Source organism: Nesoenas mayeri, assembly GCF_963082525.1.
Source record: "Nesoenas mayeri genome assembly, chromosome: 5".
NCBI lineage: Eukaryota > Metazoa > Chordata > Aves > Columbiformes > Columbidae > Nesoenas > Nesoenas mayeri.
In genome coordinates, this window is record NC_137548.1 from 2407176 (window position 1) to 2421212 (window position 14037).

The 14037-nt window shown below is 48.5% G+C and overlaps 1 protein-coding gene across 6 annotated transcripts; it reads left to right on the forward strand.

The window, feature by feature from the left end:
• The first annotated feature begins 1226 nt into the window (after nt 1–1226).
• KLHDC2 (kelch domain containing 2) lies at nt 1227–13696 on the forward strand. Of its 6 annotated transcripts, none has more exons than XM_080346234.1 (14): nt 1227–1276; nt 2752–2944; nt 3775–3854; nt 4401–4518; nt 5625–5720; nt 8867–8948; nt 9037–9120; nt 9790–9870; nt 9981–10039; nt 10334–10443; nt 10890–10962; nt 11670–11757; nt 12333–12385; nt 12746–13696. In XM_080346234.1, the coding sequence occupies exons 2-14, from the start codon at nt 2820–2822 to the stop codon at nt 12867–12869; spliced, it is 1173 nt and encodes a 390-aa protein (XP_080202360.1). In that variant the 5' UTR covers nt 1227–1276; nt 2752–2819; the 3' UTR covers nt 12870–13696. The 6 variants fall into 6 exon arrangements, with proteins under 6 accessions (XP_080202360.1, XP_080202357.1, XP_080202361.1 ...); XM_080346231.1 differs by having other exon boundaries at nt 1233–1276; nt 5605–5720; XM_080346235.1 differs by having other exon boundaries at nt 1272–1323.
• Nucleotides 13697–14037: the final 341 nt, after the last annotated feature.

A 14037-nucleotide genomic window follows, 5' to 3' on the forward strand; every position in this document is an offset into this window, starting at 1 on the left:
TAATGCTACAGAACAACTGTATGTTAAGCTGAGTTTCTAAGTGAAGTTTGAGAACAAAGAAATCCTTTTTATGGGAGTCTCTTTTGTTTTCGGCATTCTAGAAAACCGATAAAACTTCATTTGTATATATTGTTAACTTCTGCTGTTGTGGTCTTAATGGGACAGTCCGTACAACTCGTTCTTTTTTGAAGGTGACAGATGGTACAAAATGTTTTCAGTTGGAGAAAATGTGGCTTGAGTCTAAAATCTTCCTACAGCCTTATCACATCGGCCTTTCTGAAAATACAAAATGAGTTCCACATCGTTATCTCTGGAAGGTTCACACTTGTCAGTCTTGAGAAAGGTAAATAGTTTGCTAACACCGCCAAATCTGATTATTTGTTTCTACCAGACTGTCATCTGGCCGTCCAGTCAAGTGATGGAGCCAGAACTCTTACTCAAAGTAGGAAAATCAATATATTAACCCTGCAACTTGAGGAAAAAGCTGCCGTGAGCAGCGTTGCCCTTTGTATAGGAAAGCTGACAGTTCATAATACGGTTTTACTATGGTTCTGTAATCAACGAGTCCTTTTTGAAATAGGTTGTATATGGTATTTTGGATGTGTAAAGTTTATATTTAATTCTTGTTTAAAAAAAAATATGCTTATTTATTGTTTAAAAAGAGGCTATGTAGTACTTGGCTATTTTTCTGTTCCAAAGATTTAGTTAACAGGAGCACAGTCATTAAAATTTTATAGAGTTGAATCAAGACCCATTTTGACTAGTTTTTGATGTTCTTACAATCTCCTAAAGTTACTTAAGCGGGGAAAGGGGTTTTGGAGCAAAGTTACCTCAAAAAGGGCGGGTTTGTGACTGGGTATTGTAGCAGAGCTGTAATTTTATATGTGGTAAACTTAAGCGCTTCGGTGGCTTTATTTAACCGAGGAGTGCCGGGCTTTGTCTGAGGGTTTTGTTTAACTGAGGAATTGTGATGTCTTAGTTAACGGCGTTTTTCTCTTCACAAATTATCCGAAATGTTGCTCCCCCCGTTTGCTGAGGGGGCGAGGAGGCTCCGCCGCCATTTTCCCTCCCGGACCGGCGGCCCCGTCCCGCGGACACGGCGCAGGGTCCCCGCGGGGATCACGGTCCGTCAGCTCCGGCAGCACCCGGGGCGGGGACCGCGGTTCCCCTGCCCGCTCCCCGCCGCCTCCCGGCCCGGCGGGGCGGGACGCGCCTGCGCGCCGCCGGCGGAAGCGCCGCCCGCCCGCGGATGTTGTCGCTGCGCGGCCCCGCTGAGGTGAGCAGGGAGCGGGGGCGGCCGTGCGGACCGGCCCGGACCCCGCGGTAGGACCGGGGATGGGGCTCCGCAGCGCGGGTGCGGGGGCTGAGGCGCCGCGGGGAGCGGGGGGTGAAGCCTGGAGGGAAAGCGGGAAGGGCCGGGCGGTTGTTAACGGGCCTGGGGAGGGCGGGTTGCGGCCCTGGGTTGGGGGATGTCGCGACAGGTGGGGTTTATGGTGGTGAAGCCGCGGTCGGGGTGTCGTGTGGGCAGGGCTGTAGAGTCACAGGATCGTTTTGGGTGGAAAAAGCCCTCAGGAGTCCAACCATAACACACTGACCCCTGTCCCTGAGAACCTGATCTCCATGTATTTCCAGCCCCTCCAGGGATGGTGACTCCAGCACTGCCCTGGAGAACTGGGAATTGCAGAATCTTGTGTTTCACTACAGGACTGAAAAGTGCCTAAAAGGGAAATAGTTGTCCAGTGTGTCTTAGCTTGTTTAAAAACATTAAAAACGCTTCTCATTGCCGAGAGGTCAGTAAAAACCTGGTTAACTTTATCTCACTGCAATGTGAGTAAGACTTTCTAGTTTAAAGCATAGTTAGAGGGCAAAAATAGACTGCCGAGGGTGATGAGATGTGTTTGTTGTTGGAGTGATGCAAATCAAACCAAAACCTGTCAGGTGAGGGGTAGGTGCCAGGATCTGATGTGAGCGCAGGATCTGACAGTCCCATTAAGGTCTTTTTCACTCCTGTTGCTTCGCCTGGTTGCACAAAACCGCCGCTTGGAGTGTCCAGATTCCCTGACTTTTTGATCTGTGTCTTAAAATCTTTGTGTGGTGACAGTTTCATCCCACAACCGTAGGAAAGCTAAAGCAGAAGGGGACTTGGGAGCAGCTCCAAAGTGGAAGGTGGCTTTGATTTTTGCTGCATTCCGGGCAGTGTCCAGCACGACCTGGCCGGGCTGACTTCAGCCTCTCCTCCTGGATCGGTTCCTCCCACCGTCGGGCTTTGAATTACCAGTGACCCCAGTGCCAGCCCCGCGCTCCTTGTGTACCAGAGATCTACCCCAAACCACCCGGCGCTCAGCAGCCCTGGGCTGTTGTCTTTCCAGGACACGCTGGGGTTTGGCTTTTCCACGCCAGCAGGATTTGGAGCAGGGGGCTCTGTTTTGTGGGTTGTTTTTAGCGTAGATAACATGTCCTGTGTTTGACAGTTATGAGAAGTTTTGTGGGTGACTTGGCTCAGGCAGCCCAAAGGGACTTATCTGAAAAGCTGCAGGAATTTTCACTTTTGTGAAAACCACGCTGTAAGCAAAGCTTTCAAATTTATTCCTTGGCTTAAATTGGCAAGTGAAATAATTAGAAATTGCACGCAACTGAGGAACCCCCATCCAAAACTTTCCCAACTGACGGGATAACTTCTTCCGCTGAAACATCCTTGTGAAAGAAACAGAGTGTAGCTTCTCTTTCTTTTTTCCTGCGGTGGTTTCCAAGCTCCCCCGCTGCGTGTTGCTCTGTGCGCCGTACCGCCATGGCCGACGACAACGAGGAGCTGCAGGCGGATGAAGAGCTCCCGGCTCCGGCTGAGGACGCGTTCGAGCAGCTGGAGAACGACAGCCCTGCCGAGCGCAGCGGGCACGTGGCCGTCACCGACGGGCGCTGCATGTACGTCTGGGGAGGCTACAAGGTACGCCGTGCTTGCTAATTAGCCCTTCTGCCACCCATGGTGCTGGTAATTACATCCCATTAGTTTGGGTGTGACTCTCAAATTATCCCTCCCCAGAAAACAAAAGCTCCAGTTATCAAATTAGACTGAGACATTTAGGAGTTTTGAAATATTGAAATAAATGGTGAGTGTTAAATGCAAACAGATAACTTGAGCGGGGTGCAGGCTGTTGTTGGCTTTTGTCAACTCATGTGTCTGTTGTTGGAGAAGGAAATACTGTCTGCTTTGAAATGCACGCCCCATAAAATGGTGCTTTTATTTATCACATCATCAGCACAACTATATATTACAAATTAATGACCACAGGTTGGTTATTTATCGCGCTGGGTTATGTGTTTACTGCCAGCAGAACCAAGTCGTTTTACAATTTTGACAGGAACGAAGATGAATTGTCAGTGAATTCAGTAACTAAATGGGTAGCTCAAGACAAACCTTTCCTGTATTGTTTTGGTGGTGTCATGCAGGGAATGGGGGAACTATAAAGGAAATTTGGACTCATTTCTGCGCCCTAGATAACCTGCTTGGGCTGTAGAAAGGTTTAACTTCCCTGTGCTGCTGTCTGTGTCTCTGCTGGGAGCTCGGCTGGTCCCCAGCAAAGTTAAACAGGCAAATCCCTGCTCTGCAAGGGCTGCAGGGCAGGTGAGCGGTGCTGGGGTGCAGCAGGCGCTGCTCCTGCTGCTTTTTATTCCGTTATGAGGTCTCTGAGGGGGTGCAAACATTCACCGGAGTCTGTAATTCAGTATGTCAGGCGTCCTTCTGATGTTGCTTTTTCTTTCTGACGTGTTCCACAGAATGCCCAGGTCAGGGGATTTTATGACTTCTATCTGCCTAGAGATGAAATATGGATCTACAACATGGAAACTGGAAGATGGTACGGTAAATAATTAACTTAATGGTGGGGTTTTGGGGGACAAAAATAAAATATTAAATTGGAATAGAAAGTCTGAGGGTCTGTGAACAGAGAGAGAATTCCCGATCTCTTTGTTCTCACCTATCAAACTGTTGCATAACAGGAGAGCCTTGGTCATGGGCTGGAAGCTCATCTCTGTGGTTATGATGTTTAGAAACATTACAAACCCAGTAGCAAACTGGAAACCTTCAGTTTAGACAGGTGCATCCTCTTTGCCTGAGGATCTTTCTGGAATTTTGAACGTGAAGGGCATAACAAACTCCCAAACTGGGCGGGCGGGATTCCTCCCCCACAAAACACGTGTTCGTTAAATTGCCTTTTCCCCACCCTGCTGTCAAACTGCGTTCGTCGTAAATTGTTAAACCTGCAAGGGTGTGAAGAGCTGGTGACTGAATGGTCCACGGTGACCTATTCTAATTAAAAATACTGGTAGTGTTAGAAAATCCCACTCCGGATGAAATCATTATTTGTTTTTCTCAGATGAAATGTTTTAAACCGTGCTTGTAGGAAGAAGAGTAAAACAGAGGGTGACATCCCGCCCTCAATGTCCGGGAGCTGCGCCGTGTGCGTGGACAGGGTGGTTTACCTGTTCGGGGGGCACCATGCCCGCGGCAACACCAACAAGGTGAGTCGTTGGAACGTAAAACACCCTCCTCGCAAATGAGTTTATCCTCATTAGCTTTTGTTCCTGTTTTTTTTATAAACTAGAGGTGGCTTTTTCAGTTAATTGCAATCCATCCAAAGCAAGAAATGTATCATCCTAACAAACCACAGAAACATCTTCCTGTGAATGACTGGACATTGCAGAGCTTCAGTGTTAATAACAAGGTTCAGTGTATTAATTTCTCTGTGACAGGTCAGCTAACGTGACCTTTGTAGAACTGACCAGCCCTCAGCTCTGAATCATTGCACACAACGTGCTCTGGTAGCTTTACAGCACTGGAGAAGCACCATGACGTGCTATTTATTTTGGTTACAGTGATTCTTGTGCAATTCACCCTCTAAATTGTACCATAGGTGCTGTTGAGTTTGCTTCTTTTGATGGGGATTCCCAGAGCTCTGAGATGATATCAGGAGTTGATTTGCCACTGCTCTGTAGTTATTTGAAATCGTATTCATCTCTGGTAATATTTTTCTGATGTTCTGAAGTGTAGTTTAAATTAAACAGGGTTTTTTTTTGCCTCGATCTTTAATATGAACTAGAAAGTAGCTTGATGGGATGTCTGCAAACGGTTTGAAACAAGCTACATTTCTAAAGTGTGATTTGCTTCGTTCCTGCTGTGGTATTCGTACATTTCAGTTAGTTTATATATGTGTGTCTGCTATTTCTCTCCATGTAAAATGATGTAACACACAGAGAAGGGATGATACTGTAAAAAAAGCACCTTTTTAAACCATTTTTTTTAAATTGTAAGACAATTGCTACTTTCCACACACCTTCATTGTATCCCATGTCAGCTTTTGGATGGTAAAACTCCATGTTGATAGCCTTGTTACTTTTGTATGAAGTGTTTGGGGCTTGGGTCTGCAAACAGATCTTTGGATCCACATTTCATTCCAAACGTTGTCAGTGCTCTGTGCAACTAGGGAAAAAGCTTTTAATGTGTTTCTATACCGGTACATGCTGATTAAAAGTTAATATTTTAATATCAGTCAGACTTAAGCTTGAATCTAACTGTGTGGGTAAAAACAATCTCTTTATTTTCTACAGTTCTACATGTTAAATTCCAGATCCACGGACAGAGTGCTGCAGTGGGCCAGAGTGGAGTGTCAGGGGGTTCCCCCTTCCTCGAAGGACAAACTTGGCGTCTGGGTTTACAAAAACAAGTAAGGCCCAGCTGTTCTTGAGTGCGTATTGGCTTTTAATCCCTCTTGGCCTCATCATTGTCGTGTCTCTCAGCCTTTTAAAAGCGTTCTGTCCTCTAACGGTCGATGAGCAAAAAACCCCGCTCTGCTTTGGGTGTATGTGAGCTGCAACGTGTCTGCGTGAGTCACAGTCCAACACGTGGGCTCGTTACAGGCAAATCTTCCACCAGCACATTGTTATAGAGGCGTTGCATCATGGTTACTTGTATCAGCATCACCCTCTTGGCAATTCCATTGGGAATTATTCTCCACAGAAGCCTTTCTAGAACTCCCTGTATCACACAAAACGCAATCCTTTGGCCACAAATGGTGGGGCAGCTTGTGTTTCTTTGATCGCCGTTTACTCTGAAAATTGCTTGTGGCTTTTTGAGCGGTGCACACGGTGGATGCAGCGTGGTTTGTGCTGGTTGCACAAAACGAGGAGGGCGCGCTGGGTTGCTGTTATCTGATGTAACGTGTTGGGATGGTGTCCCAGAGCTGCCAGGAGGCCTTTTGGCACCGCAAACCTTGGAAAAGATGAGGAACACGGGGAGAAGGTGTTGAAGCCAAACGAGCTGACGTGCAAAACGTTGCTGTTGCCTTGCGCCCTCCTCCCCATGCTGTGGGTGTCGTGCTGGTCCCTGGGCAGGGAGGTGGCTGGTGAGGGTGTTCCAGCCTCTGGCATGGGAGGGTAGACTGAGAAAAGCCCCTCGAGTAGCTGGGGAGTGTCCTGCTTCCCCAAACTTCTTGTACGCGGCTGCTGCGGAGTTTGGGGATGAAAATGAGTTCTTTCAAGGGAGGAAATGGGCTTTTGGAGCATCTCCCCAGGGCTGGTTTCTCAGAGGGTTCCTGGCTTCTGCAGAACCACAGAGCAGTTGAGGTTGAAGGGACCTCTGTAGATCCCCCAGTCCAACCCCCCTGCTCACGCAGGGTCACAGAGCAGATCACACAGGTGGGTCCAGGGGGTTTGAATGTCTCAGAGCAGGAGACTCCACACCCGCTCTGGGCAGCCTGGGCCAGGCTCTGGCACCTCCCAGCAAACAAGTTTCTGCTCATGTTCACATGGACCCTCCTGTGTTTCAGTCTGTGCCCGTTGCCCCTCACCCTGGCGCTGGGCACCACTGAACAGAGTCTGGTCCATCCTCTGACACCCACCCTGAGATATTGATCAGCAGAAATGAGATCTATATGTCCTTGCATTTGAGCCACATATAGTGATTTTGGTCTGTACCACCACAGATGTGCTGCTTTGTCCCTTCCGTGGAGGGAAAGCTCAGTGTTACAGAATTTACCGCAGACACTTCCAAAAGATAAAGAAATTAATGGCCCGTGGTTCTTGTTTTCAGGTTCTTGATGTGGAGAGAAAGCTCAGTGGTGTCAGTTTAGATGTAAATCTGTACAAGGCCGGAGTTGTGGGCGTTTAGTTAGGTGGTCTGGATTGTTTATAAGTCTAAAAATTTCTGGCAAAACAACACCATTCAGTTCTGATAAGTGCTAAAACCCAAACATAAAGATAATTTTATTTAATAAAAAAAACAAACAGTAAAAATAGATGAGTGACTGCTCGTAGTAGCTGTTCTCCAGGCTTTGAAATGAAACGCAGCACGTACAAAGGAAAATCTTTCCCCCGAAAAACGGAAAACTTCCCAGGCCGGTGTCCCCTCGCACGCGTCTCCACCGTGTCCATCGGGGCTGAGACGCTTTCCCTTTGCTTCTCAACTGTGTGTCTGGACATTTTGGGCTCGGGGAAATTTTTGGGCAGAGGGTTTGATGAGGGCGGAGGTGGGAAACAACAGTCAGTGGTGCGGAGTCCAGTTGGAGGCCAGTGTCTAGTGCAGTGCCTCAGGGGTCAGTACTGGGGCCAATATTATTCAATATATTCATTAACGATTTGGATGAGGGAATTGACTGTACTGTCAGCAAGTTTGCTGATGACACCAAGCTGGGAGGAGTGGCTGACACTGGAAGCTGTGCTGCCATCAGAGACCTGGACAGGCTGGAGAGTTGGGTGGCAATAACCTGATGAAATTTAACAAGGGCAAGTGTAGAGTCCTGCATCTGGGCAGGAACAGCCCCAGGTTCCAGTATAGGCTGGGAAATTACATATTAGAGAGCAGTGTAGGGGAAAGGGACCTGGGGGTCCTGGTGGACAACAGGATGACCATGAGCCAGCACTGGGCCCTTGTGGCCAGGAAGGCCAATGGTACCTGGAGTGTATTAGAAGGTGGGTGGTCAGTAGATCGAGAGAGGTTCTCCTGCCCCTCTGCTCTGCCCTGGGGAGACCACACCTGGAATATTGTGTCCAGTTGTGGCCCCTCAGTTCCAGCAGGACAGGGAACTGCTGGAGAGAGTCCAGCGTAGGGCAACAAAGATGCTGAAGGGAGTGGAGCATCTCCCGTGTGAGGAAAGGCTGAGGGAGCTGGGGCTCTTTAGTTTGGAGAAGAGGAGACTGAGGGGGGACCTTATTAATGTTTATAAATATATAAAGGGTGAGTGCCACGAGGATGGAGCCAGGCTCTTCTTGGTAGCAAACAATGATAGGACAAGGGGTAATGGGATCAAGCTGGAACACAAGAGGTTCCACTTAAATTTGAGAAGAAACTTGTTCCTGGTGAGGGTGGCAGAGCCTGGCCCAGGCTGCCCAGGGTGGTTGTGGAGTCTCCTTCTGTGCAGACATTCCAACCCGCCTGGACACCTTCCTGTGTAACCTCATCTGGGTGTTCCTGCTCCAGCAGGGGGATTGCACTGGATGAGCTTTTGAGGTCCCTTCCAATCCCAAACATACTGTGATACTGTGATACTGTGAATAGTCCCGGCGGCTGTGGGGCGGGAGCTCCGACGGCAGCGGCCGAGGCGCAGCCGCCCCGCTTGCCTCACACCTTTGGAACCAGAGCAGAGCTGGAAGCCCGAGGCCTGGGAAACAGCAGCAGAGGGATTTAACGTGGGTGGTTGGGTCGATTGGGCAAGAAACGGGGCCCCACACGTGCAGCGTGGATGGAAGTAACGAAGGCAAAATAACTCCCCTGTTTTTCCTGTGTGCTGTTTGAGCGCGGCCTTTGCAGAGCTTTAATGTGTAGCGACAGGTGTGAAAACATTTCTAATAGATCTTGATGCACGTTTTGTTTCAGGCTGATATTTTTCGGAGGCTATGGTTATTTTCCTGAGGGGAAGCAACGGGGAACTTTTGAATTTGATGAAACCTCTTTTTGGGTAAGTAAACTTGGAAGTAATTCCTATTGAAACGTTAATAATCAATGAGTGCTTATTAAAACTTGTTGCTTGCTTAATATTTTTAAAGAATTCAGGTCTTCCTAGAGGGTGGAATGACCACGTGCATGTTCTGGACACTGAAACCTTTACTTGGAGCCAACCTATAACTACGGTAATTATTCATCTTGTGTCAGTTCATCAGGTTACAGCTCTTAAGAAATATGTGCAGTGTGCCCTATCTCTTGTAGCACACTATGAAAATAAGCTTGACTTTGCTAGGCCTGGCTTCACTGCTTTAATTGGTGTCAAGTTAGAAGAGGGTGCTGATGAAATGGCCTTGAGTGTCCCTTCCAAGCCAGACAGGGTTTGGTGCGTTTCGCTTGTGTGCTGAACTGTGATCAGAACAAAACTAAACCCTCAGGAACTGCAAATATAAACCACGCAAGTGTCTCTGACGTACTCAGGAACAGTGATATTGCCACAGACTTGGAGGAAATTAAATCTGAGAGAAGTAACTTCTTGTTTAGGCTACCAGAGAATCACTTTGTCTTAGAACATACAGATCCCAAAGATTTCAGAAGTAACTCTATAAAAACATTGATGATTTATTATGTCATTGCCTCATTTACAGTCCAAGGCCTTGCGTCACAGAACCCTCTTCTAAAAGTGACATTGATACCTTGACACTCAGAGGGAGAAAATCCCATTTCTAGTGAGTTTTCTGATCGTCCCCCACAAAAAGCAAAGTTTCTGCCCACAGGTTTCTGCTGAAATGACATTTATTTTTTTGGTGGGTGTATCCAATGAACTTACCGTCGTATCTCGCGTTTCCTTCTCCCAGGGTAAAACCCCATCGCCACGAGCAGCTCACGCCTGCGCTACCGTTGGGAACAGGGGCTTCGTGTTCGGCGGCCGATACAGGGTGAGCCCCGGCGCGGCACCACCGCACGTCCCAAACCCAACCCACAGTTTCAGCCTGCTAATATAATGTCAGTATCATTTTCAGCATTTCAAGTGTTTCCTTTCTTGTAGGAGTCCAGGATGAACGACCTGTACTATCTGAATCTGGATACGTGGGAGTGGAATGAAATGTAGGTATTAACACTTGAGTTCTTTTGTTTGTAACGCAATAGGAAATCGCCGCTTTTATTCCCTGCTAATCATTCTAGTGACATTTGGTAACTCAAACTGAGCGGCCCGAGCAGTTCTGACTTGCTGTCCGGCTTTTTTAAGCACTGATACGAGTAAAATTCTTCTAGTGTGTCTCAAGATAAACTTGCTGTAGGGTCATGAGTGACGTGCGGCCAAAAATAACCAGAGCGGGAGAGAGCAGCGGGATTTTATGGTAGCCCGTGTGTAATTCCCCGTGCTCTCTCGCCCCGCAGAATCACACAGGGCTTGTGTCCCGTGGGCCGCTCCTGGCATTCCCTAACGCCCATCTCCTCCGATCACCTCTTTCTCTTCGGAGGATTCACCACGGACAAGCAGCCGCTCAGTGAGTCATTCCCAAGGGATTTTGTGTTGTCTTTGTGTTTGTCTTGAAGCTTCAATTACTGCTCGGTCGCCTTAAATTCTTTGTGAATTCTTGTGATCCAGCTCCGTACGGTCAGCTGCTCATTTCACAGAGCAGGAGTCACTGCGTGTGTGTAGACATGTTTATAGAAACTCATCTGCTCTGAAAATACATCTAATGTGTATTGCAATTAGTAAGAGCTTTGTAATTCTCCGTTTTCCCCTTCCGACTTGGCTCCCATAAACCACAGTTTAAATACCTGTTTCCAAACAGGCAGCCCAACGTTTCATAAGGTTTTTCCTAAAACACATGAATAAACAAATAAATTTAAGAACAGAAATGAACTGTTTTACACCGAATTCCGTGTTTATTGCAGCAAACATGGCAGAAGTGCTGTTTGTATTAAATCTGTATTTGCTTGTTTTCAGGTGACGCCTGGATTTACTGTATCAGCAAGAACGAGTGGGTACAGTTTGAACATAACTACTCTGAAAAACCAAGGTATGGTCAACGCTTGGGAACTTATAAAGAGTGAGGAAGCTTTTCACAGCGGCCGTGAGGGAGAGGACACACGTTCCTCTATACGGCGCTTGTTTTTCTTAGCGACACAACACAAATTCTGGCTTCTGCCCCAGAATTGTGGGTGTAGAGCGTGCGCACAACATACAATTTGAGCACCTGGTTGTGTGTCAGCTCCATGTTTGAAGCAGCAGGAAACTGGGGGATTTTGGTTTGATTGGGGTGTGCTGGGCCCAGCGCGTTCCTGCTCGTGCCCGAGGTGCTTTTGTCTTCCTGTCGAGTTAATTAGCGCTGACGAGCTGCAATTTAAAAGCATCAAAGTTGCTCCGATGCACGTGTGTGGCGTTGAAAACACTCGTGTTGTGTGAGTCCCGGCTTGTTTGGGGAAGAGTTGAGGTTGGGGTGACATGAGTAACCTTGAGCATGAGGAGAGCAGCACAAAATCCGCGTTTGACAAGAGTGGGACATGAAATTGAGGTTTGTGGTGACGACAGCAGCGCCAGGACGCCACACAAAGCCCAGGGTTTGCTGACCAGTTTTCTTTCTCTGAATGTAAACTCTTGGATTAATCCCGTCTCCAAGTGGAAGCACAAACTTGCCCGCGTTAACCTTAAATACAAACCCCAAACACACGTTCCTGGCCCGGGTGGGTTTTCTTGGCTTAACGCAGCGCTGCCTTCTGTTCGTAGGTTGTGGCACACGGCTTGTGCCAGCGAAGAGGGAGAAGTGATCGTCTTTGGGGGCTGCGCCAACAACTTACTCGCCCATTCGAAAGCTGTGAGTGTGTTTTGATTTTCCCTTCCCACCGGAGGCGTCTCATCGCTCCATGTTTGTTTGCGCTCGGCAGGGTGACCCCGTGAGGACCCAGCGCTGCATAAACAAAGCTCTAAGGGGAAATGTTTTGCTGCTTTACTGGAAAACAAGGTCTCATGTCCCAGCTCCTTTAGCTCTGCGCTGGGCTGCTCCTGGGGGTGTTTTTGGGGAGCCCCCACAACGTGCTGCTCCAGAGGGGCCTGGTGAGAAGGGGCTGAGCAGAGCGGGGCTCTGCGGCCAGGACGGGGCGTCCCCAGGGCTGCAAAGACACAGGCAGACTGGGAACAAGCCCCCGGGGCTCCCCTGGCACAAGGGGCGCTTTTCATTCATCTCTAGTGCCCGTAACTTCCCACATTGTACAATTTGGAGAGTGATTCTGCATTCAGTCTTTGTGATTTATGTCCAGTCTGCTCCCCCCAGTCAGTCTCTTCCAAACTGGGCCACTGGGGCCTTTCCAGGGTCTGTTTGCCTGAGTTTTGCCTCCCGGAACGATGTGAATCCACATAACCAAACCGCTTTTCTCTGTCCCCCCTCCCCAGGCTCACAGTAACGAAATCCTCGTGTTTTCTCTACAACCACGATCTCTCGTAAGGTAAGAACTCCAGACTTTGGCATTAAACCGTCGTGTCCCCCACCTGAGACAAGCAGCGCAGGGTTTTACCGCCAGACCTGTTTCTGATGTTCTTAAAATACATGAAAATATTTCTTATACCACCAGACCTGTTTATGATGTTCTTAAAAGTGAAAATATTTCTTATGCCACCAGACCTATGTTCTTAAAATAAGTGAAAATACTTCTTGCCCTAAATAACGCTGAAATGACAGCAGTTGGTTATGCGAGGTAGCACAAGATTCCTTCCAGCAGCAGGAATTTGGCGCTGCTGACGATAACGAACCCTCGCTGAGCAGCTGTAGGAAGGAGCTGACCCGTGTGGCGTTCCCTGTCCCGCAGGCTGTGCCTCGAAGCCGTCATTTGCTTCAAGGAGATGCTGGCGAGCTCCTGGAACTGCCTCCCCAAGCACTTGCTGCACAGCGTCAACCAGCGTTTCGGAAGCAACAACACCTCGGGCTCCTGAGCAGGTGTAATAACTGTACCCAGCGTGGCAACCGTTCAACTTGTATAGGTTAAATAGCTGTATTGGTGTAGGTAGGTGCTTCTTGCCTTTAAGTTGCATGTGAATGGCCTAGAGAGAACCTATTTTTGTGTAAAGATGTTTGCAATAAATGTATTTAATGCAAGTGGAGATGTATGCTGTGCTTAAGCTAAAAACTAGTTCTGGGTTTGGCCACGTTGAAGTAGGCGCAGGGGCCAACACCGCGAGAGAAGAGAGTCTGTGTGTGTGTGTGTGTGTATATACTTGAGGACTTACTGGTTGTGCAGGAAGCACCCAGACTATAGGAGAGGAGCGCAGCTTTAGTCTGGGCTCAAGATCGCAGTCCTGGCTTAGTCTACAGCGTTAATAAACTGCTTAACATTGTGCCACAAATGCTTTAAGGTCAGAGAAATGGGGTTTGGGAGTTGTACCTTGTCAGAGTTGATGGGTGTTGTAAGGCGGCAGCTGTGAGGGCACCGCCGCTCTCTGCTTGTTCGTAGCTTTGTTGTTTTGGAACTCTTGGTGTTGTGGAACTTCAATTGTGAACATGGGGCAGCAGATATTCTGCCCTGAGAGGGGGAATGAAAGTGCTTGAGCCATTAGCGGTCGCGTCTGTCACCTGTGGAGCTCGTGTATGGCTGGAACAGCCGGAGCCACCAAGGACCCCGAAAAGCGGCCTCAGCTCATCCACAGCCCCAGCAGGTGACCCTGGGGACGAGGACGCGCTGTGCTGCTGGGGGAAAGGGGTGAAATCATGTTTAAGCTGTCCTCAAAATAAAATAAAAATAAAATCTTTGACTTGTAAAACCAAAGAATCTCTGCGTTGTAGTTCCTGCGCCGCTTTCTTTTGTAAGGCTGAGTTTGGGGAGGTGCAGCCTGGCAGAGCCGGGCTCGGGGTGGGGATGTGCTGGGTTTATTCTGACTCAAGCTCCAGTGTGAGGGTCACAACCGCAGCACTCGGGCTGTGCTGGGGAAAATAAAACTTTGCCTTTACTCAAATACAGCATTTTGCACCGAAACTCTCCCACCAGACCCTCCAGGCCCCTTCTGAAGAAAGGTAAAAGCATTGGGACGAAACGACGCGAGTTTTGCTGCGGAGGGAGCGCTGGGCCCCGGCACCGAACGGACAGCGCGACGTGACGGCGCGGGC

Excerpts from the sequence above, each read along its gene's own strand:
- KLHDC2 (XM_080346231.1), top strand. The coding sequence starts at position 2,789 with ATGGCCGACGACAACGAGGAGCTGCAGGCGGATGAAGAGCTCCCGGCT. Across the intron at positions 9,871-9,980 it reads TGTTCGGCGGCCGATACAGG|GAGTCCAGGATGAACGACCT; the intron begins GTGAGCCCCGGC and ends CCTTTCTTGTAG. Across the intron at positions 11,758-12,332 it reads TACTCGCCCATTCGAAAGCT|GCTCACAGTAACGAAATCCT; the intron begins GTGAGTGTGTTT and ends CCCCCTCCCCAG.